General features: G+C 33.9%; 1 protein-coding gene across 9 annotated transcripts in view; it reads right to left on the bottom strand.

Annotated features, from left to right (window-relative positions):
- Positions 1-4,771: 4,771 nt before the first annotated feature.
- The window catches only part of LOC143244583 (WD repeat and SOCS box-containing protein 1-like), a 72,973-nt gene continuing 54,602 nt past the window's right edge, over positions 4,772-23,142 (bottom strand). For 4 of the 9 annotated variants that reach the window (XM_076489535.1, XM_076489540.1, XM_076489536.1 and 1 more), the window contains 3 exons: positions 20,087-20,200; positions 19,732-19,842; positions 7,740-8,468 (listed from right to left, as the gene is read on the bottom strand). In XM_076489535.1, coding sequence (XP_076345650.1) covers positions 8,303-8,468; positions 19,732-19,842; positions 20,087-20,200 — 391 coding nt within the window. In that variant the 3' untranslated portion in view covers positions 7,740-8,302. The other 5 variants (XR_013025213.1, XR_013025214.1, XR_013025215.1 and 2 more) reach the window with 5 other exon arrangements.

Below are 23,142 nucleotides of genomic sequence, written 5' to 3'. Positions count from 1 at the left end.
AGATCGTAAAAAGAAAGTTGAAACACTACAGGAAGCAAATGCTCTTTCCGATTATTGCACTTTAACACATAAAACCATTTTTCACAAAAAGAAATTCCCACTATTTGCATAAAAATCTGTATCTGTTCACTTCAATAAAGTTCAGGATTCTTCTAAAAAATTTAGCTTCTCTAGTTCGAAAACTTCAGACAGTTAACATAAAACTTCATCAAAATAACGAAGGCCTGTCTCCTATTTCTGTAAAAAACCTGGTAATGTAATGTCAGATTGTTGGATTATGAAATAGAAAAAAAGGAAAGGAGACAAAATCCAGTGCATTTGTGTCTACCTAGGGCATAATTTCGCCAGATCATCCAATGTTGTTGCTTTGGCTACTGATAAAAAGGCTAATGTAGTTAGGAAGCAATTTCGGCCTTTTGTCTCTGTTGGTTCTGTGTCTTTGACAAATGACACTGCTAATACCAAACCATACATATTCTTCGTGATACTGGAGTGACTCAGTAATTGTTATAAGAATGTATACTGCTTTTATATTCGAGCTCTGTTAATGTTCCTCTTCATAACATTTATTTAACATCAGACCTAGTTTCAGGACCAGTTGTGGTTGGAGTAAGACCTACTCTGCCAATTAAGGGTATATTATTGTTGTTTGGATACGGTTTGGCTGGGGAAAAAGTTGTTGTCGAACCCAAAATGGTTAACGAACCGATCACTGTTTCATCTAAGAATGATGCTGTTGTTGAAAATAATCCAGACATGTGTCCCTCGTATGCTGTGGCTCGAGCTCAGGCTAAGAAATTAAACCCAAAACAAATTATGGACACTTTTTCAGAGGACGATATTATAGATTTGTCTCAGACATGTTTTGGATCCGACAGGGATCTTCTGAATAATTGTCCTAATGGCAATTCATTAGTGAGTGACCACGATAGACGTGAGGGATTTGGTTCACCTTGTAAAGTTCCATTTGCTAGATACAAACGAATTGCTTATCAAGTAAAATATCCACAGATCTCTTCACTATTTAAAAAAACACTCTCAAAGAATAAATTGGAGAAAGTTCCAAATGGTTACGTTTTCAAAAATGGTATGCCCATGAGAAAATGGAGATAACAAACGTGCCAGCTTCAGAAGACGGGGCTGTAGTTTATCAAATTGTTGTTCCAAAATCACATCATTCTAAAAGTACAATGTGCGGGTATTACAAGATTATTTGGCTTTTACAAACTATATATGCAAATTAACCCATATAAAAGAAAGTGGGATAATACTTAATCATAATATTGAAGGTTCATAACGGTGACACACGCTACCTTTTTGGGTAATCGAGCACACTGATGGTAAGAATTATGCAGAATTTCGCGATATTAAATGTTTTGTTGTAACCAGTTCTTGTGAAAGTTATTAGGGTCAGTCTATAGACCACACCTGTAAACAGAATTTCGACAGGTCTTCCACTGTTCATGGATGTTATAGTTGATCTACAGTGTTGGGCTTTCTCATCTGTAATTTCCAGGATATAATTATGAAAGTGAACAATCCGACCCAAAATTCTATTATTGAAAATCTAAAAAAAATTCCTGTTATTATTTACAAAACACCAACCAAGAATTAAAAATTAACTGAATCTCACACCTTGAAATTAGCATTTGATTTCTTGACAAAGCCCAACTGGATTGGCTTAAGATATGGGTTTGGAGCCAGCTGCTGATTTAAACACTCTTTCATTCAAATTTTACTACTATAGTAGAGAACATTAAAAGTTCACGTCTTCCAAATACCACCTCCTTTGACTCTGTATTGGCTAACAACCTCACTTTATCAATATCTTTTCTCAGAAAGGGCTGTGACATATTCATCAGCCATAAAACGTCCCTGGAGGCATTGTTTTGTTGAATGTCAGATATTCTTTTGAATCAAATATATGGGTGCTAATCATGTCGCTTGTCTTTCCAAAACTAGCGAGAGTAGTAACCATATTTTTGTCAGAGTGGCATTCTAACTTAATAGAATTACTTTATTTGGGGCGAGAGGGGAGGAGAGATATGAAAGAATATACTGTTGCATCTTCAAAATAAAATGCAGATAACTTCATGTGCAAGTGGCATACATATATCTGGGGCAACTGCCCCACGGTCCCATCTGGCTAATTCATCAAAGGTTATACGATTATATAAGACTGATAGTTTTGTGCACAGAAAGGCCTAGCTGCTAATGGTCGATCCCAACTCATATAGGTCGATTTGTACATCTCACAGAATTAACACGTTTGGTACCCAGGGGCCTGTCTGATTCAAAGAAACAACTCGTAAGAACATGGTTGATGATGCAGTTTTTGAGACCCCATATAAGACAACACTTAGGAAACCACTTTTACCTATTATGGCCAGCCGTTACAAATGATTGGAGTGATAAGTGTCTATCTATCTATCTATCTATATATATATATACATATATATATATACACACACACACACACAGAGGCCATATTATTTCCACAAACAATTAGAAACGTATTTTTATTTATATTAAAATTTAATATATTCTTTTACTTATGTAACATTATTAACATTGGACTACGAAAGATTTTTTTACTCAGGGTCTACATGGGCCTTTGCCACTGCATATAATCAAGATAGAAAAATGAAAACAAACAAGCTTACATTAAGCATTAAACTTCGCATCACGATCAGCTGAGAGCTGGCAGTACTTACCGTTAAGCATCTAGACTTAATGCCATAACCAGCTGAGAAATGACAGTTCTTACCCGTAGCTAAGTGATAAAGATGTTTACTCAGTGAAATTCTGTACGACTTATGCATAGAAAACGATTCGATATAGTTTTTAGTTATGCATACAACCCTTTATTTAATTATTTAATTATTAAAAATTGGAAATGATTAAGATTGTAGCTGCTTTTCTACAATTCACCAAGAAGCAAATCAATCTTATTTTTCTTTTCAAAATGATAGTGTGTGAAATTGTTTTTACCAAGAAAGTACGCGAAGTTGATAAATATATTTAAAATATTTTATACCGTTAAATTAAGTTTTCAATACCATTTTCGTTAAAGAAAAATCCAGTTTTCGTAGAGAATAATTTTCTTCAATTTTAACATCCAATGTGCGCTAAGCATGGTAAAGCTGTTAGCGTACTCGTAGTGTAAATCCGAAAGATCATGGAATATTACCCATTGCCGAAAAAATGAGCTCTGCAATCTTAGAGCATGTGTGCTGTAAGAATGATGGTCAAATTCTACTATTTGATTAGTTGACAGGGTTATTGAATAACTGATTTTTCCCACTTGGTCATGCGAATATCGTATACACTTTGTAGTAGTCAGTTCACGATATCTGGAATGGGCCCACAGCTGAGCAACTTATAAATATATATAAGTACATAAGTCTAGTGTACGCACTATATAAACTACATGGCTAAAAGTATGTGTACACCCGACCATCACACCCATATGTGCTTCTTGAACACCTCATTCCCAAACCATGGGCATTAATATGGAGTTGGTCCACCCTGTCTGCTATAACAGCTTTCACTCTTCTGGAAAGGCATTTCGCTATATATTGGAACATGGAAACACGTATTTGTTCCTATTCAGCCACAAGAGCATTAGTGTGGTCGGGCACTGATGTGAAGCGAGAAGGCCTAGCTCGCAGTCAGCATTCCAATTCGTCCCAAAGGTTTGCTATGGTGTTCACGGTCAGGGATCTGTGCAGGTCAGTCAAGTCCTTCCACACCAACCTCGGTAAACTATGTCTTTATGGACCTCACTTTGTGCACATTGTCATGCTGAAACAAAAAAGGACCTTTCCGAAACTGTTGCCACAAAGTTGGAAGCACACAATTCTCTAGAATATCATTGTATGCTGTAGCATTAATATTTTCCTTCGATGGAACTAAAGAGCCTAGTCCAAACCATGAAAACATCCCCAGACCATTATTCCTCCTCCACAAAACTTTACAGTTGGCACTATGCATTCAGGCAGGTAGTATTCTCCTGGTATCCATCAAACCCAGATTCGTTTGTCAGACTGCCATATAGTGAAGTGTGATTCATCACTCCAAAGAATGCGTTTTCACTGCTCCAGAGTCCGATGGTGGTGTGCTTCACATCACTCCAGCTGATGCTTGGCATTGCGCATGGTGATCTTAGGTTTGTGTGCGGGTGCTCGACCTTGGAAACCCATTTCATGAAGCTCCCGACAAACAGTTCTTGTGCTGACATTGCTTCCAGAGGCAGTTTGGAACTCAGTAGTAAGTGTTGCAACTGTTCTGTGAGCTTGTGTGGCCTACAGCTTCGTGGCTGAGCTGTTGGTACTCCTAGACGTTTCCACTTCACAATAACAGTGCTTACAGTTGACCAAGGCAGCTCTAGCAAGGCTGAAATTTGACGAACTAACTTGTTGGAAAGGTGGCACTCTATGACAGTGCCACGTTGAAAGTCACTTATTTCTTCAGTATGATTCATTCTACTTCCAATGTTTGTCTGTAGAGATTGTATGGCTGAAATAGCCAAACCAACTAATTAGAAGGGGTGCCCACATACTTTTTGATATGTAGCATATTTATATTGAGCTGGTTAGGAACTCCCAATACTAGCTCGGTTCCGACGCCCTACCGCGTGACCACTTTTACTTCAGTAAAGTTTTAATATTATAACTTTTAACAAAGTATGTGCATCTTCATAAAATTTGGCAGACTAAGTAAAAATTAAGTCATTTTCAAACAAAGGACCAGGTTTTCAATGGAGTATTTTTATTGGAATTTTCCTCGTGAATATATACTTTTTTGTATCAGTCTCAGTGCAAAATAATTTTCATTTCAAAATTAAAAATATTTTCTTCTCTCAGTAATCTCAAATGTTTGTGTAATATCAAAATTTCCTAAATACATTTCAAATGTTAGAACTTTATATTTTATCGTTATTCTTTTCTACCTCCGCTCTATTCAAGGCTGGTCAATCTGACTGGTCCCTTTACAAAAACAATAAATAAATAAATCAAAATAACTCTGATTTATCATTTTCTCTCCATAATAACTTTAAATTGTAACATGAGACCAAATTTTTAACCTAAGTAGCATTAAAGTCATAACAGTATATATATTATTAGTTAAATTTTATTATTTCACTGCCATTTGAACCACGTCTGAATTACTACGAGTACTAATCGCGCTATTATAATACAAGTTGTAAATCGCTTGGAAATGTTCTACTCTTGTTAGGCTATCAAATTACAATTTACAATACAAGTGAACTGCTCCAAGCTACTCGCATACGTACCTCGTGAAAAAGTATTATTTATTGTATCTAATCTAACCTTAAATAACCCAGTTTCGTATTTTTACACTTTTATTAATTTGATAGTAATAAATAAAGAACACACATTAAAAACAACAAGATTTAAATTTTTACATTTTTATTAATTTTATAGTAATAAATACAGAGTTTGTTTTGTTTGTTTTTGACTTTCGCGCAAAGCTACTCGAGGGCTATCTGCATTAGCCGTCTCTAATTTAGCAGTGTAAGACTAGAGGGAAGGCGGCTAGTCATCACCACCCACCGCCAACTCTTGGGCTACTCTTTTACCAACGAATAGTGGGATTGACCGCACATTATAACGCCCCCACGGCTGAAAAGGCGAGCATGTTTGGTGCGACGGGAATACGAACCCGCGACCCTCATATTAACGAGACGCACGCCTTAACCTATCTGGCCATGCCGGGCCAATAAATAAATAAAGGCATTAAAAACAACAAAAAATAAAGTACTTATCTAGGCCTAAACTTTAAGTTTTAATTTGTCGTCGACTATCTATGACACTTGACCTTACCTTTTTCATATTAATAGTAGTAGTACACTAAATTTTTATTTAATTGCATAATACACCAAATCACATAAACTAATAATATGTAAAAAAGCAGGCAATATCCTAACTATACAGTTTTTCTGCCTATGTGACAGGAGCCGTTAAAATTTCATCAAATCTAGTCCATGTGTTTCGAATGGGAATGAAGCTTGTACTGAAAGGGAAACATTTTTTTTCTGTACAGAAAACAACGTAATAGAATTTAATAGGTGAAAACTTTGGCTTTCTATTGGTTAATAATAATAGTATTAAACGTAAGAGAGATATATTAATAAATCCTGAAAAAGTGATGCAATATGTAGGTCTGATTTTGTATTTGTTGGCCCTATAACCAAACAAAATTGAAGATAATGAAAATTACTCCATATCTGAGCGATGAAAATGCTGAAGTTATTTGCGTTAAATTTCGTACTTTTTGGAGGGTCGAAAAATTAGTTAGAGAAAAGGGGGTGCCTACAGAAAAATGCGATTTCTAACACTAAAGGAAATTCTGGATATTTTTTAATATTGTCCATGTTTTGTTTTGTTTTTCTTATAGCAAAGCCACATCGGTTTATCTGTTTTGTTCATTGAGGCGTTGTAAATGTGTAAAGGCTTACCGCTGTCCCAGTAGGGGACTAATGTTGCCTTTAAACTTAAAGGCGTAAAACTTGTTTAATATTATATAATTATAAGATGGCTTAGCAGCAACGATTTTATGCTATGCTAATTGGTATAACGTGAACAAACAAAGTTGTTAAAATAAATTTTTAATGTAACTCATTAAAAGACCTTGTGATACATGCAGTGAAGAATGCCCGTGGCTAGATGGGTAAATACTGCTGAAAAGTCACTAGACAATTTTCTTCATCAAAAAGCCAAGGAAACCACACTGAAGAAAGTCTCACGAGAAAAAAAGCACAGAAGAAAGAAACTAGATTAATTTAAAACACGATTCTGGCAACCTTGTTTATCTGCAATATCTTCGAGTCATTTCTTTCTCTGTTTAATTAATTGTAGCATTTTTTGTGTGTGATAGGTGAGGTGTTTGCCATTTCTTGCAGTTTTGAACTTGAATTTTACTTTATATACCAGGAACTATTTTATTTGTGGAATGCTATGAATGGTACAATTAAATATTCGGGTTTGAAGCTGAATGAATGTGTTATTAGAATAAAGACATACAACTACATGTCATTTATAAATATCTTTACAAATAGTTAAGTCCTATAGTACTGGCTTAAATTGCCACAGTGTATTAAAATGATGAATGTTAAAAAGATTCTAAGTGATATTTACTAATCGCTAATCAAATTCAAACTATTTTGTTCCCTACATGCATAATTGATTGAATCTACAAGTCATGAAACTTGTATCTTAAAAAGTACAAAGTAAACATCTTTAAACTTCATTATTTAGGAAAATCTAAAAAAATATATACCCTTTACTTAAAGTAAAAACAAAACTTGTATTTTCTTGTTATGAAAAAACATACATTTTTAAAAGCTCAAGTCTTTTGACAAGCTTTTAGACAAAGCAGACATCACTTGCCTAGCAACAGTCATAAATTCCACTTTAGTAATTCTAGAAATTCAAAGTTTGATTACGTAATTCATTACTGATTGTGTGGTCATATCTAAAGTATGCACAAAATGTTGTGATCCATTCAGGATCTTTGCTTCTGAAATAACTATTATGTATTCACCAAAGAAATTCGTATTATTTCAGTCTACATTATATTAAACTAAATTTTTAAAAGTATGAACTAAGGGTAGAGAGGAATAGTTAAAAATATGATGTCAACATGTATTTTTCACACAAAATATTGAAATACTATCACTCTTTCTGTTTAGTTTCAGCAAAAAAGATACACAAACCTTTCAAAAAGAGATTTCTTTATCCTTCAATGCAAAACCTACATCAATGGCAAGATTTTATAACAGAAAGTAGTACTTTAGAAGCAATAAATAATTTAAGTAAATAACAAATCTGTAGTTATTGATATGGTACTAATATTCTTGCCACTTTTTAAAAAAGAGTTTTTGTAAACTTAAATTCTTGGCACATAACTCAAGACACCAATATCCATTTTCTCCCTGAAGTCACCTCAAGAGTAAGATCTTTTGATGTACTTCAAAACTTCTGGAGTAACACAAGAATTTCAATTTATAAAATCAAAGAGAAAGACAAGCCATCAACAAAACTGTACAAGTATCAAAACTTTCTTGATATTGAACCCATTGAACTGTCCCTAATACCCTTATTTAATTTTCCATAGAATATTTTTTAAACTTTGGGTGTGTGCAGTTGATGCCTCTTTTTGAAAGGACACTTGCACTGGTGTACACGTAGACAATTTTGTAATAATTTCAGTAAATTCACTCTACCAACCTGGAGAAAGAGGAGTAAAGGAAGAAAAAAGAAGGTACATTGAGCTGCAGTCATATTAATTCTTTGTACAACAGGTAATTCATGAGCTGTTTTGGAATGAATAGTTTTTCAACTTTTTCAGGAGGAATTTGTCGACGGATTACTAATCTACAGAGATAAAGCAGTGGCTTGACTGACATTGCTGCTTGCCAAAAGCTGACATTCCCTTCTCGAGTCCTGTATAAAACAAACAAACAAACAAACAAACGTTTTTGATAAACCTAATACTGTTGTAACATTTATTCATGTTTATACTACAGTGGTGCATTTCAACATTATGGAGCTTAAACATATCTATAAAATTTCTAACTATAGGTATATACTCTCATATTTTTAATACTCTATCCTTTCTTGTTTTGATACATATGTAATCACTAATATTAATACTAGATATACTATCAGACTTCAAGCTGTAGAAAAACCAAAAACTTGTAGAATTTTCATTTTGATCTTTAGTAAGTCATATTTGAAAGAAAAACAAATTTTCCAGTAAAGCTGCAGTATCAACTTTCATTAAGCTCATTACAATTATTGTATAACTAGTTCATCAAAGTTGGGTTTCACGTTTAAACTATTACCCTACTTTATAACTGCTACTGATTCCTTCATATTGTACTTCAGTTGCTATATCATGATTTTTACTACCAGAGATGGGAAACCAACAACCCTAACCAAGTTCTAAAGGTAAGAACAACACTAGTGGCTATATTTAAAAAGTTTGGGAATTTTTTCCTATAACTTGTAGAAGACTGACATGAAATAATAACTGATGTATAAAAATAATTTTGGTCTGTATTATTCTCTTTCAATTTCAGTCACGAAATTATTCAAATTTTGTACATTATTAAGTATTTTAATAACTGACTGATCACTTAGATGTATGTTTAATGACTAGTAAGCTGACCAATTAGCACATCCCCATTCTTCAGGAGGCATTAGCAGTTCTACTTTTTAGCATTTTTTGTTACATTTATTAAATTATAATTTAAATAAACATTGCATACTCTAGTATGTGTGAATAATTTAAATAAATTTAATATCACTACTATTTCTACTATATTAATTGCCATATCAGATAAATAAAAAAAAAGCTAGATGAGGAATTTATCACAGAAAACAAAAAGCATTAGTTTGTTCCCAGTGCATGCTGAGAGACAAACCTCACTGCCCACTGACTTCAGCACACAGAGGCTGAAGGGCACTTGCACCAGTTGAGAGGGTGAAGCAACATTAGGCATAGAACACTTTCACCATCATATATGTGATGACTTCTCCACCTTGAGGTCTCCACTGCAAAGGAAAGATGATAGAAGGACAGGAAACCCACATGGTATGAACAAATATGCATTGTATAAAAAAACATGTATACATATGTATGAGTTCCACTTGATATGCAAGTCAAGACATATATGATTGTACAAAAAAGTGTATTTTATTACTTGAACATGCTATATTCAATTCATGCAAAATCAAATATATATATCCATTATACAAAGTGTAAGAATTGTTTATATTTTAGAATAAATGTTAGGAGAAGTGCATTTTAAGTCTAATGACAGATGCAAAAATATTATAAATGTTTATTTTCATAATTTGAAGACAAGTTTCAGTTTAACACTTCATTTGCAGTTCGTATAAATCTGCCCACCACCCTATGTACAAAGATTCACAAATTTTTGTGGCAGACCATTCAATATGTTGTGTGTAAAATGCTTGCATCAGGTGACGTCAACTGCGGTCACCTATGCTAACACCACATTATAACAATTATGAAATTTTGCTAAGAAAGCATTTATAAAGTACAGTGTTTGTTAAATCATATTAATCTAACTTTGTGGAATTTTCATAAACTGTATTCTATGCAACCTGTACTAATTCCAAAATTCAAGCAGCAAAACTGTTCTTGTCCTTTGCTCTAATAAGTATAGGCAAATAATAATGATAAAGGAAAACACAGTATTGTGGAAAATACTTGAATATGTGATGTTAATCCAGTAACTTTTATGACAAGTATAAAGATGAGTGAACATAGAATGGAAAGATGAAAAGATATACATGAAATCTGGACTTCCAGTATATGATCCCAAAAATTTCAGGTAATATCAAAGGTAAGGCCTAACATCACCTACATAATCAAAATTTACAAACACAGTGGAAATTTATAACATTAATTACATGCATTTTTAAAGGTAAACAGTATGAATAAATGAGTAAACACTTAAATATTACTACATTGCCAGATGGCAGAGTAGTGCAGAAATAGTACTTGATATAACTTTTATTCTTTAATCATCATGTAGCACATAACCAATAAATGTTATTGGTGAACTCAGTGAATGTACTATCCATGTAAGTATTATATATGTATATTATAAGCTCAACGTAAATATCATATGATCCACATATGTGAAACAGCTAATGCCAAAAATGTGTATCATGTGCCTTTCTTAGTATGCATTTGTTCCACATTGAATTAAGCAGCATGGAGATTGTTGTGATTATATAAAGGAAGACAGGATCTCCTTTAGCTTTATGCACCACAGTTCACGAATGGCTGTCAGAGTAGTAGAGTAATACCACCCAGTCAGCCTACAGGTGGTCTTATAGAACTCCTCATTTCTTCAGAGCCTGTAGCAACAGGTAGTAATTATAGTAAAACAGTTGCTGCTAGTGCAAAATTGGTTTGATAATAGCACACCTGTTTGGGCAACACTCATTATATGGTGAGATACTGTAAAAACAAGATTAGAACCCTAAAATGTAGAAATAAAAATACTCACCCCTCTGGATAATTTAGCAGAAACAGTTAAGATAGATACATGGGGTAAGCAAAACTCTCAAATGAAAAGACTGCCAGATGAGGCAAATAATGTGAGATAAAGGTATTGCAGGATGTTAACATACCAGTCTGCACAGTAACCTCCAGTGGGCAATTCAACTGAGCTGCTAAGGACATAGAAAAGGGAAATATTATTAGACATGACTTGCAGAAGATACCTTGTCTTCAAAGAGAGTGTAAGCAACAAAACCTTCAAGATCCTCACTGAACATGACCAATATTGAAACATGATTGAACAAGGAAAGAAAAAGTGAACAGATGAATTAGAGAAAAAGACTGAACACCATTCCTGTCTGGCAGAGTGTTGAGTAACAAAAACTGGTTTGAGGACATAGTGAGGATGAGAAACTGGTCTGTGGACAAACAACATAAATCACTCCAACCAGGGATGTCTATGGGTCAGCATAAATAAATAAGTGTCAAAGGGAATACATGACATGTAAGAATCAGGTCATAAACACAAACTAAATCTACCCGTTAAGTAAATGGAATGGTCACTTGGTACCAATTACCTAAAATGATGGGAAGAATCTGAAGAGTACTAGGGACCCAAAAATATGTAATTGCAATAATCAAATGGTAGTCGATACTGCTCCTGTAAACAAATGGTGATTGTGAAAGGTGCAAAAATTGCTGTCAAAGATCCAAGTAAAAAAAAAAAAAGTTGTGGTCACCCCTACGATGAAAAAAGGTTTAACCTCCTCTCAATACAATATTGCTGATATGCATGTTATTACCTTTGAAAAATGTGGCTGTTGGACTAAGAAAAAACTAAGCCAAATATATGTCAGCCTTAAATTAAACCCCAATACATAACCTCTATGCCAGAAGCTTGAGCTTCTGAATAGCCAGGTGCACCATACCTGATCATGGCCACCTCCACAGAAAAAAAAAAAAAAAGTCTAAAAAGAAACAGAAGAGTTGGACTCACTGCAGAGCTTCCGGTCCAATGGGTAAGGTTATCCAACTTAGTGGAAACCTTGGATATGGACTGAATCTATTCTGAGTACCAATATACCAAGGAGCTAATGTTGGAGATCAATACTCAAATATAGGGGTGTAATCATGATCCCCTGTAAGAGCTGACGAAATTAAAGACTCCAACAACAACCTATGAACTGGAAATAATAATTATGGAATCCATACCATAATCACTTTGCTAATCAGAAGAAAATTTTTAATTATTATTATCATGAAATCAACTAGATAACATGACAGAAGTCAGTGATGTCGAGAAACCCACTTGTTGAGAAATTTATATGCAAAAACGGCTCGTTTGGGTTGAGAAAATATTTTACATAGAAGGTCGAAAACGTTTCGACCTTCTATGTAAAATATTTTCTCAACCCAAACGAGCCGTTTTTGCATATAAATGACAGAAGTCAACGTATTTCTAAACATTGTAATAATGGAAACCCATTAGTGACGTTTTGTTGAGAAAAAGTGATTCAATTAGCTAAATGAGGTGCTTATATAAAGTATCAGGGTAGAGAGTGCACTAATGTAGATGTAGAGTATCAGGAGACACATCACAAAGGACAACAGAGTGGGGTATAAAAGACTGAAGCACGGTAAACAAAAATCAGAACAATGCTTAGCTGGGCAAAGATGAAACCCTGGTGGTTGAGTAACAACTATAACTGTGAGAGGTGGTGTGTATGTTTTGGAAAAATCATTTAACCTAGCTGTGGCACAAACTGTAATCACTTAACTGTCAACTTACTGATTTTTTATATTGCTCACTGCTGATAATATCAATATATATATGCATAATATACAGTAATTTATTTTTTAAATTATTACAAGAGTCAATGATAAGAAATTATCAAGAAATGTGTATGAAATTATTCATTCTCTATGCAAAATATATAGGAAACACAAGTAATTAAGGAGGGTTAATTCCAGTATTAATGGTATTTTTGTTTATATTCTTTTGTAACTTATATTTTATTAAGGCCCCTGTAATCAACAGTTTTCGACTAACAAGGAATTTGATGTATAAACAGTTTAAAATATTATTTCAAAAAGCAACAGAATCCATATGAATTTGATAGGTGATTTTTAGCTTAAAAATTACCTAGTGTTTTCACTTTCAAAAAACTTACTTTAATAAAAGAGGAACTCTGAGCTATTAAGTAAAGAGTACAATCTCATCATGTGATTCATTATATAACTTTAAGGATTAAACAAAATACCAAAGTCTTGTTGTTATTAAGTGAGTTAACTATGTTAAACTCTGAGAAGTTAATTACAGTAAACAAGACTGGTACAAATTTAACAAGCATAAAAAGGTCAATATGACTAAGTATCAATACAAAAGTAACCATCAAAATAAAATGATTTAATGTTTAAGCTATGTCTGAATGTCTTTTCATGCAATGTATTGATGTGCACAAGTACACTGTCCACACAACTGAACTATGTTAGTATAAGAAAAACACATTGTTTGATTTTCCTCCACATTTTTCATGTGATGAGATTTTAATCATTCAGTTTAATGTATGATGTAGTTCTACTATGAATTAGCAATGATACTTCAGTACTTTTGTCTTTAAACACTCACTACTTCAAAGTTGATACATGAAAACAACTGTAGAATGCAGCATTTCTCAACATTTAAAATGCTAGGAACTGATTTGCTGCTTCTCTAAACTGTTACTGATCATCCAACTGTTACTACAATGAGAAATAATTTGAAATTACATGTGAATATTTTGGCAATTTATGGTTGTTTATTTGTTTTCCTGGTTGAGAAACACTGACATAGTGGATCATGCTGCTGATCAAACAGAATAAAACAAAGAAGACAAGCCAAGAGTAGCTAAAAACTAGTGCTGTTGTTTCAACCTTAACCCTCTAAACCTGAGAAGATGCTGCCATTGTTCAGCTGAAAACCTCAATTTACTTATTGGATGATGTCAGCTTCTGATAACTTTTATGTCTCTGTGGCTAAAAACTGATACAAACCATGTTATTATTAATTTTTTATAAATAGACTAGAAGTTCCACAATAAATTGTTATTGGTTTTGAAACAACTTTTAGCTCATTGGCAGAATATACAAAAAATTACAGGTTTAAAGACTTAAGAAATAAACCACAAATTAATATAAACGTTACAAGATTTATAATCTACAATAATTTATTTCTTGTATAAAAGCAATAAATAAGTCATAACTTAAAAAGAGATGGATATTAAAAATGACTAATTTAGAGCAGCAAAATGACAGGGTAAAAGAACATGCAAATACATAGATGTTGGTTAGGCCAAGGAAACTTAGATTATCAGTTTCTAACTCAAGTTTTCAATAAAATCATATGAATAGACAGTTATTAGTCACTGTCAACCTTTGAGCACAAATTTGCAAAGTTTTATGAAATTTTCCTAGATAAAAAGTATTTAATGTCATGTTGTAATAGCTTAAGAAATTAGCATAAATAATTATGTTTGATTCAGTTTTAGAATGTATGAGGGTAATGACAAGAAACTTATTCTAAATTTCATGGCATTACTAGAAAGAAAGTGATTAACACCATTTTAGAGAGGAAAACTTGTAATTTTACTATACTAAAAATGTATTTCCAATAGGTACTTCCCTCCATTCACATGATTAGCTATTTTTGTTCATTTCTGTACCCTATACATAAATTTTTTTCTGTATATATGCCATAAGCCTTCCATTCCAACATCTCTCTCATGTAAATCATCATGAGTCACCTTTCCATGAATAAGAGTATCCTATACTCATGTGATACCTGTGACTCCTCCTTTGCATTTCTACCGAACCTACACTTTGAAATCTGGCAAAAGACGGAAGTATCACAAGAGTATGAGGAGGAATGGTGTGAGTGGAGGGAAGTACCTATCAGAAATTCATTTTCAGTACAGAAGAATTATAGCTTTTGATGCATTATTTCCCTCTTCTCACAAGATTACCTAGAATCCCACATTGATTATGAAGAGGGACTGATGCAAGGGAAGAACATATGTACTCTCTGAAACCATCTGAAGGATACCTCCTCAGATAAGAGAGTCAAATTGGAACTTTTCAAGAAGGAAACCACACCACTTCTGACACTTGTCTCTCATCCATAAAATGTAGACAGAAAGGATAGGAGCACAGTCAAGTAGAAAAGAATTGAAAGAGAAGAAGTATTTGAACTCTTACAAAGATACATGCAAGTCAATCCCATGAAGCAGAAAAGTGGGTAAACAAGCAATGAGCCCCACGGTTTAGAGTGGCTAGGGCATGATGGACCATACGTGGTAAGTCAACTACATCCAACACCCATGGAGTGAGAAAGACAGAAACAGACCATTCATGACCACAGGCTGAGAGGAAAAGGAAATACACTTTAAAGGAATGGCCAAAGAAAAGAGGTTTGAACAGAACCAAAGTAAAGGAATGGAGGACTATATCAACATCCCAGTCTGAAAGGTTATGTTGTCATAGAGAAAAATGAAACCAGGAGAACAGTTAACATGATAAGGATAGGTAAAGAAAAGATTCTACAGTAGCAGGAAAAAAAATGTATCAAAAAGGCTGTCTAATAGTTCAAAATTGAGAAGACCAAAGACCCCTGGTTAAAAAGCCATGCCAAAAACTAAGTCACAGTCGGCCAAGCAATTGAAAATCCCCAAGAACAAGCCAAAGTGTGAAAGACTTTCCAATTCCTGGAAGAAGGACATATGGATGGAGCCAAATTGAAAGCTATGCTACAGGAAAAACCTGATCTCCTCACCAAGTACTTGACAAAAGCCAGGCATGAAGATGGTGGATGTGAACCAATGAGTTATTGGATGGATAGTTGTTTGGCAATTATTGGCTCAAAGCACTAGGCTACCTGCACCAAACAACTGGTATAAATCATTAAAGTAAAATTGTTAAAAAATGTAAAAATAAATTGAGTTAAAGCTAAACAATGCCACCAGTTCAGATTAAAGATTTAAATAGAATTAAAAAAGCCAATGGCTCACTAAAAGTTAAAAAGACAATCAAGGTAATCAGTGTCACCACTGCCAATAACACCATCGAATGTCAAAGCTAAGCTCATAGAAAACGTGCATCTAAAATAGTGCCATTACTCAGAGTTGTAAAGACAGCATAACAGTAAGATGTGGGCTGTTGTGACTTGAGTGACACAAAGGTCATACATTGGTAGATCAGTCCCAGATAAAAGAAGACAATGGGTTAAAACATGTGACAATGTGTAGCCTAGTCAGGATAACATCCTCTTCCAATCTTGATAAATAATGATGGCCAAAGAATAACAGAAAGTTTGATCTAGAAAACCTTGTTATAAAAATTGCTTACTTCAAGTCAACAGCTAACTAGCACAAAGCAAAGCCTTCAATATAGGACTGTAGTCCATATACAAGGCAGGAATGCCTGTAACAGCACCAGAGCAAATGGGCTTAGCTGCAGTGTCAGCAATCTTGTTCTCATAAATACCAATGTAGCCAGGTATCCCAAAAAACTGGATTATAATGAAAAAGAGAGAAATGGGCCAGCTATTGTTGAATATTAATGAGAACAGCAGGAGAACCAACATGAAGCAATTCCAGGGCCAGTAGAAAGCTAAGAGAGTCAAGTCAGTGTAAATAGTACAATCAGTGAACAGCATAGCTTCTACATAATCCAGAGCAAGATAAATGACATACAACTCAGCAGTGAACACAGAAACTGTAAAGGGGATCTTGCACACAACTACCAAGCCACAGCAAACTGTGGAAGATCCTAGAGAGTCATCTGATTTTAAACCATCTGTGTGAATGGGAATAGAAAAATGGTTCAAAAAATGTTCAGTAATGAAAAGATGATAGTTCTAATTGGGAGTATCTGTTTTCTTCAGATGATCCAAGGAAAGATCACATCTGGGGATAGTAAGAAGCTATTTTGGAATGGGCTGATCACTGGAAACAGCAATGCCATCAAATGCAAGACTCAATTTGTCCAGTTGTGCCTGCATATAAAAGCCAAAAGAAAGAATTGCAGACTATCTATTTTGAAAGAGCATGACTCACCGAGGAAAAAAAAGACAACACCAAGTGGGATGTTGTGGTAAGAATTAAGCTTGATAAAATACTGGGAAGGAAGTTGCAAATGGGACTCTGTATATACACTATGGATTGGAGAGGTGCAATAAAAAAAACAATCTCTGCAGAGCCAAAGTCCCAGGTGATGAATGGACTGAGGTCCTAACAGAATCATAGAGCAGAGACTAATAGTCCAGTTTGGATCGAATGAAGTCATTATAAATTCTGAGCACAGAACATTAATCTGTTACCAAAGAAGTGGAAGAGAGGATACAGAGTATGTTCAGTGCCCAAGTACACTTGACATAGCTGCTTCTTGTGACAAATGAAAGTAAACTTGCAGTCAAAGATAAGTCCCAAGACCCTTGCCTCAGGGACTACTGGAAAAACAATATCTCCGAGATAGAGCTAGGAGTGTAGATCCCATTGGTGGCAAAAATGCATGTAAACTGTTTTAGAAAAAGATACGGTAAAACTGTTTGCTATGGTCTGCTTCAACAAGCAATTGAGGGCAGTCTGAAGCTGCTGCTCAATAAACTTCATGTTCAATGACAAACACAAAAGGTATCCAAAGACCATTTCTGAGCCTTTCTTGCTTGATGGCAGGCTGAAGACTACCATGGATGAGGATACCATGGTAAATATGTCAAAGTTCTAGTTATAAACAAACAGCTACTTGAACAATGCAATTAGTTATTGTTTACACAGAGTCACTGATTGATGGAAGACTAAAGACAACAGGATCAGGGTCCAAGAGAGAGGCAGTCTGGTCCAACATTCTACCATAGCACTCAGATCAGGTGGCATCAACCATGGCCAATCTTTCTCAAAATGATAGATAAATGATCAATGCCTTGTGGGACACCACCAATCCTACAAGAAAAGCGAGAGAAAAGTGAAGTGGGGCAGAAGGATAAATCAATGGCAATAAAAGACTGACTAGAAGCATGAAAATAAATATGAGAACAACTACTGGAGAGAAAAAGGTTGTGATCTTAGAGTACGCACTCTAAGAAATGACCCCCTCTTATTAATATCAGAACCACCCCAGAGGGGATTGTGTCCATTAAAGTACCACAGGATTATAAAGGGAAACAGCAACTGTTTAATGACAGCATCAAGGTCTGACTGATCATAAGTCTCTTCAAGAGACAGATAGAGAGAACAAACAGAGATGGAATGACCCAAGGAGACACAGGTGGCTACGATCTCCAAACATGTAGCAAGAGGCACAGACAAGGTGGGCACGCACTGGTCACCAGCAGCAATGCCATTTCATGCACTCGCCCATTACACAACCTTATTTTGTTTTACTCACCATCATTATTAAGGTTCAAAAACAGCAGCAAAAAAAGTATGGCCTGGCTAATTAATGAATGAATATTTACTGTAAAGGTATTATCAATGTTATAAAGATAACTACCAGTTTGGCCACCAATTTTTATTTCATTCCTTTAAGAAGCTGCATGATAAATCCTTCTTTTGACCACACACCATTGTATCATATCTAAGGTGTTTTTTATTAGATAGATGTTGCACAGCCTTTGCAAAGAGTTCATTAAATATCAAGAACTGTGATTAGTTATTGAATTCCATTTTTGTTTGAACATGGTTCCACATATTGCTAGTTTCTAGTTCTTAATTCTCAGAATAAAGACTAATAAAGCAAAAGTCAGTAGAGACTGAGTTTTGTTTTCAAATTTTCATTGCTGCAGTATATAAGATCATGAATCTGTCTTATTGAAATGTCTTGTGTTGTAACAGTGTCAGCTATAGTAGATTTTTCTGGGTGTTGGAGTCTTTCTCTATCTGCATGTTCTTTTATACTGTGGTTCATAGCTCTTCCTGCTTCTTCAGTGTAAATTTCAAACTGCATGGGATGCTGTAGTGTAAGCCAGATGTTTTTGTTTCTTGGAAACGAGAGTTAATGAACAAAAAGCTAAGACCTTTCATTGATACTCTAGGAAGAACCATCTTCTTATACTTCATATCTAACATAAGCTACAAGTTCAGGAGAATTTGGAAGAAGTAAAATCTTAATTACTGTATTCAAAAACATTCCCAATAACCAATCAAAGTTCTGTACAATTAAAGTACTTGAATAGCTCCTGTGAAGGTTGTGCTACTGCATTACAATCTCTCCTCTTTCCACAAAATAAAAGTCTGACTGTGGACTCAGCATGAAGCCTATAGAAAAGCTCAGCTTGCAAATTTTCTTAAAAGATCTCAAACAAAAAAAAACAAAAAATGTAAAGAAAAGTATCAGAAGTGTAACCTCAGAATTTCATTAAGGTGTAAGGAAATATTGCATACCATTCCAATATACAATTTATTTTATGGTTTTTACTTCACCAGTATATGAAGCCTACTTTATTTATTTGATTTGCTCTTCTAAGCAATGCTGATGAACTGTGAATTCAATGAAACCAGTTACTACAACAGGAGTAGTGAATCAAATAACAGATTAGGCTTCTATGCTATCTTTTCTTTTCTGAAATTTATGTTTTGTTGAAGAAAAGAAATGAATTATCAAATTCCAATAAACAGATGACTAATTTTTACCTACCCTACAGCCAAGACCCGACCGGACGGAGAATAAGTACAACAAAGACCCTCCTCCACAGATCCAACAGCTACAGGATCATCTTCATATAAAATGTTCCACATTCGCATGTAACTGAAAAACAAATCCAATAAAATGTTGACTTAGAAGTAAACATCTCTGTTTTAAAACTTACAAATCTCTCAGAGCTACAGTAGTTTATTTATATTGCATGTTTAAAAATAAAACAAAATTTTGTAAACAAACCTATGTAGCCAAGTGTCTATTGTAAATAAAAACATTTACAAATGTAGAAATTCAAATAGCTATTTAAATTGTTTTTGCGTTTTCTCTGGTAACTATGGCAATAGCTTCTCACCCATCATCTGCTACTGTTGATAAGTGAGCTCCATCAGGGGAAAAGGATACTCCCCGTACCCATGTTCCATTAGCTCCTGATGCATAGATGAGTCTTGGAGGTGGAAACAGATGACTATCGGGAGGAAGAAAATTCTATAAGATAAAGAACTCACAACCTTCTTATTTATGAAATAATGGGAATCCAAATCCATATTTCTGTGGTATTTTTATAACAAGTTCACAAATAAATTTAAAAAAATATATAGGCTTGGAATAAATTTATAGTTTTGCTTTCAGCATAAAATATAGATTTAGTTCAACAAAGTTCTTGCTCTGGATGTAATTCTTATGAAACAGATGCTTACTTTTTCTTTTACAACTCAATCAACTTAACATATAAAACAAAAATAGACATGATCTTCTATTAGTAAACTACATGCAATTAGCTTTAGACTGGTTTCTAAATTTAAATCACCTCTATGTGCTTTTTTGTTTTTTTTAAGTAGTAAATAATCATACTGACTGAGCCTGTGTAACTCCAGCTCATGTAATATAGACTGGTCTTCATTTCAAGAAGGCAGAAGGTTTCTGTGAAAGTAGAGCTTATATAAAAGAGATGTGTAATCACCTAGACTAACAGACATCCCAATAAAATGGGAATCATCCCACCTTTTTAGCTTTCTTTCCTAATCACAAATATAAGAAATACTAAACTGTCAGTTTCTATACACCTCATTGTAAGTTTAGTATGTACAGTTTGACATAAATGGCTTCCTTACATTTCACTCGGAGAATCACCATACATATAGTAAAGTGGTTACACTTTATATTTTATCTTTACTTACCTTATCTAATATATAATGATTATTGTCTGCGAGTCTCATTTTAGTGACTGATTTCTTGTGCAAGAATGAGTGATCACACTGAAATACAGGGTACAAGAAAGTGTCAAATTAACAAAGTGTTACAATGGAGTTATAATGCAAATCTTAAAATTATGGTGGCATGTGAGGTATTAAAAAACATAATTGTATTGCTGCTAGAAAATTGGTGTAACTGAAAATAATGTGAGGCACTGGCAAAAACAAAATACTGAGCTCCTTAATGCATATTCAACAAGAAAGGCATTTTGTGGCCATATGACAACTGTTTTTTTTTTGCATGGTTTCTGGAAATGGGATTCACCTGATATTTGAGACTGCCCTATAATCAGACCAATACAGTAAAAGTTCATAAGCATAGTATAATTTTTGTAGACAGAACTTCCTTTTTTATAGCATCTTTGGCTGTTCTTCAGTCTTACATATAAACAATTTTTTATAGACTAAATTAAGTGGTGGTATTTATACATGACTAAATTTTCTGTGTAATACAGGAAGCTTCTACATGCTAATGAGGTCTTATGTTTTATGAAATTAATAAACCTTGTATCATCAGGATGTAATGAAATGCTCCTTCTTAAACAACTACACATCTGAGTTAAAATATTGAACAAAGTAGCTACCAGTAGAATAATGGAATAATTTCAACTTGTACAGAAATGTTTAACTTCTGACTTAAATTTTAAACACAAAGTTAAAAAGTAGTTGTAGCCACTACAAAACATGGAAACAAGGTGGCAAACCACACAATGCTAAGGAATTGTTTAGCACATGTTCTCTCAGCCAGCAGCAAATCTATTCATAAAACAGTGATGTGTTAAAACTTCAAATACATCAAAGATTAAAAAAAAAAAAGAAGGTTCAAGAAAGTGTAAATAATGTAGAAAATTACTTCTAATTTAGTAAGTAGCTTCCAACTCTCCCTCTGTTAAGGTAACTTATCTTGCCCAATATTTGTGTTACACTTCATTTTAGTTTGAAATAAATTTAGGACTAATATCACTAGTGATTGTAAGAAATGAAATGGAAACCTTATAACTAGGGTGCTTTTGAAAGGTGAACCTTTCTTCTTCAGGGGCAAACTAAAGAAGAAAGGTCCACCTTTTGAAAGTGCTCAGGTTTTAGAGTTTCTATTTCATTTCTAACAAGTCTTCTTGAACCTACATGTTTTTCTAACACCATGAACTAGAGATTGTAAGGTGTCCTTAAAGAAAATATGGAATTCAATAGTGTGACAAGATTATTTGTTCAACACCATGTTTTACTCTATTCCCAGTCTTTAAACATATATTTCTCTCTTAGAGAATATGTAGGCAAACAGATTATCTACCTATACCTACATAAGAGTTTGTATAGGTTCTTCAAATCAATGAATGACAACTATTCAAGTTATGGTTCTGGCAGAGCCAAGAAATTTTCTCTTTCAATAAAAATTCCAAATGAAATAATTGGCTTAATTTTCAAAAGTTATTAAGCAAACAAAAAAGAATTATCAGAGAAGGGCTAGCTTAGAGACTTTGTTGGCCATTGCATTTCATGCCTCATAAAATCTGAAACAATTACACTTCCTGCTGAATAGAATTGTCTGGAAAAATGTAAGCTTAATCCTGTATTACAAGATTCAATAGTCCTGGAACTGTCTTTTATATAATAGTGAAAGAGTTATCTTGCTTCATCAAATCTGTGTAATTTCACATATCTGTACAATTAATTTCTCTCATTAGTATGACCCTGATAACAAAGTCTTTGCATCTCACAACATGCACATTAATACTTAACTTCTGTTTGAATATATAATAAGAACATTTTGACAAAAACTAAAGAAAAATGGAATAAGCTTTTGGCCTAGCAACAACAACAGTTTACAATAAAATAATTACCCACATAAGAACCTACAATTTAATGAGTAAAAGATTAAAACTGCCTACAGTTTTAAGATGAATGTTATAACATCCTTGCTAAACCATCAAAAATCTCCAGATATAGTCCTCATTAAAACTTGAAACAGATGTTCCAATAACCTGACAATCTAATGTGCCAAAATTGCATTACAAATGGGTGTATTTTACAGCAAAATTATGAAAACAGACAGTAAAATGAAAAACTGATTAACAATATAAATTATTTACTTATCATTTACTTACAAAAACAAAAATCTGTACAGTATTGTGCAATTGTGTTAGGACAGTCAAAA

Source organism: Tachypleus tridentatus, chromosome 2 (assembly GCF_004210375.1).
Source record: "Tachypleus tridentatus isolate NWPU-2018 chromosome 2, ASM421037v1, whole genome shotgun sequence".
Taxonomy (NCBI): domain Eukaryota; kingdom Metazoa; phylum Arthropoda; class Merostomata; order Xiphosura; family Limulidae; genus Tachypleus; species Tachypleus tridentatus.
Note: the sequence above shows the minus strand (reverse complement) of the source record. Positions and strands in the feature narration are given on the sequence as shown.